At 36.1% G+C, this 2,042-nt stretch overlaps 1 protein-coding gene across 1 annotated transcript; it reads left to right on the top strand.

Moving 5' to 3' along the window:
* The first annotated feature begins 684 nt into the window (after positions 1–684).
* LOC123659904 lies at positions 685–1,767 on the top strand. Its single transcript, XM_045595065.1, has one exon. It carries the CDS (start codon positions 685–687, stop codon positions 1,765–1,767), a length of 1,083 nt encoding a protein of 360 aa, XP_045451021.1.
* Positions 1,768–2,042: the final 275 nt, after the last annotated feature.

Raw genomic sequence — 2,042 nt, 5'->3', positions numbered from 1 at the left:
CGTAAGTTTTAATTCATCGTGTGGTTTTAAAGCACACTCGTTTCTTTCTGTTTTGGCTTTCACGAGGTTTTTATCACTATTATTATTATTGATAATTGATAATAGTAATATATTTATTAACTTCAATGTCATGTCAGTGTAAACATCTACTCCGTAAATTTTATTGTTTAAAATAGTATAAATATCTGATTTCGCGTAAAACAGTTGCAAAATCAAGTGAATTTTGTGTAATATTATTGTGCTGTACGATTTATTGGTGATTCTGTATGAGAGCCTTGTTATTCTTTGTCTTGAGCTGCGGTCGGAGATTGTTACCCGAAGATCTTCAAGACAACCAAAAGTGCTTAGAAGTATTAAATTACCACTAAATGTGTTCATATTTAATCAAATAAAAGATACTTTATAGTGTAAACAATTAAATTATGAAACTGGTAAATTGATTTGTACAAGGACTTGTTATGTCGGTATCCTAAAATAGTTTAACTCAAAGTTGCTGATCAGTTAACGAACTTACAACAGTTACAATTGGTTCGAAAAATTCACCGCTACATATTATCTAGCGTTGGCCTAGTGGTTGCGTATTTCAGTCGCATATCGCATCATCCAAGTTCAAACCCAAGCTTAATTAAATAACATAAGAAAAATATTATTTTAGTTTCTTCATTTTATAATTAAAGACAGATCATGCCGAAAGGTAGATTCGAATGTTGTCAACGATTGTCAAACTCAGCTGAGATTATTAAATGTAAGACTTGTAAAAAAAAGTTCCATTATGCGTGCATCAGTACGTCAAAAACACCGTATACACAAGTAACCGAAGACTTTAGAAATGAGTGGGTTTGTTCTGTTTGTCTCCGGCGTAATAAAGAAGACATCATTGAGACGATAGGTGGCGTCATGGCGCACACAGCAACTTCCGACTGTGATGAAAATGTCACTATCAGATGTAATGAAACGACTAACAGTAATATCGACCATACTATCACAACAAATGTCTCGATGCAGGAAGTCCGCAATATTGTGCGCGAAGAGCTCCAAATTGTCTTCGAGGGCTTTAGTAAAGACATGATGAAACAATTCGAATGCAAGTTTCAAGAAATGTTAAATAATATGTCGGCAATCAATACATCTATCGAATTCCTGGAACAAAAGTACGAAGATGTTAGGCAGGAGCTATCTCTTAAATCTGAGGCGATAATGAATCTGGAACGTGAAAATAAGACCCTGCGAGCTGACGTGAGTGACCTGCAGTCGCGATTGTCACTGATGGAACTGCAGTCGCGGGCCTGTAATGTCGAAGTTCAGTGTGTGCCGGAGTTTAAAAATGAGAACCTCGTAGCCATGTTGGGCCAAGTGGCATCCGTAATAAAATGTGATATAGATAACAAAGATGTAATATCGTGTACTCGAGTAATGAAATTGAACAAGGACTCACCACGCCCAAGGTCTATTTTGGTAAAGTTCAGCAGCCCACGTGTGCGGGATACTTTTCTCGCTGCATCGATAGATTTCAATAAGAAAGCAAAAACCAACTTAGATAAATTGAACACGAGTCATCTGGGAATCGGCGGTGATAAGAAGCCAGTGTACATATGCGAACATCTAACGCCCGCTGTTAAAGCACTACACGCTGAAGCAAGGTTGTGTTCGAAAAAACTTGGATATCGTTTTGTATGGGTAAAGAATGGTAGGATTTTTATGCGCAAATCGGATAAATCTGATTACATATACATTAGGAATTCCGAAGTACTTAAAGGTCTTAAATAACTACATTTTTGATTGTTGTTGTAAGATGATTTTTTTTTACACTCTTTGTATAAAAAATTCACTGTGTTAAATTGCTATTACCAAAATATTAGGGGCATTAATACTGATATGCAAGATGTGCGAAACCGGGTATTGAACAATAATTTTGACATAATACTGCTTACCGAAACCTGGCTGAATGGTGACGTGTTTGATGCTGAAATTTTCGATAGCAGATATTTAATTTATCGTCGTGACCGCGAAACTAGTGTTAAGTCATCGCATAAAAAATCTGG

Source organism: Melitaea cinxia, chromosome 14, assembly GCF_905220565.1.
Source record: "Melitaea cinxia chromosome 14, ilMelCinx1.1, whole genome shotgun sequence".
Classification (NCBI taxonomy): domain Eukaryota; kingdom Metazoa; phylum Arthropoda; class Insecta; order Lepidoptera; family Nymphalidae; genus Melitaea; species Melitaea cinxia.
The sequence above is the reverse complement of the archived record's forward strand: the minus strand, read 5'-3'. Positions and strand labels throughout refer to the sequence as shown.

Coding starts and splice junctions, on each gene's coding strand:
- LOC123659904 (XM_045595065.1), top strand. CDS start 685: ATGCCGAAAGGTAGATTCGAATGTTGTCAACGATTGTCAAACTCAGCT.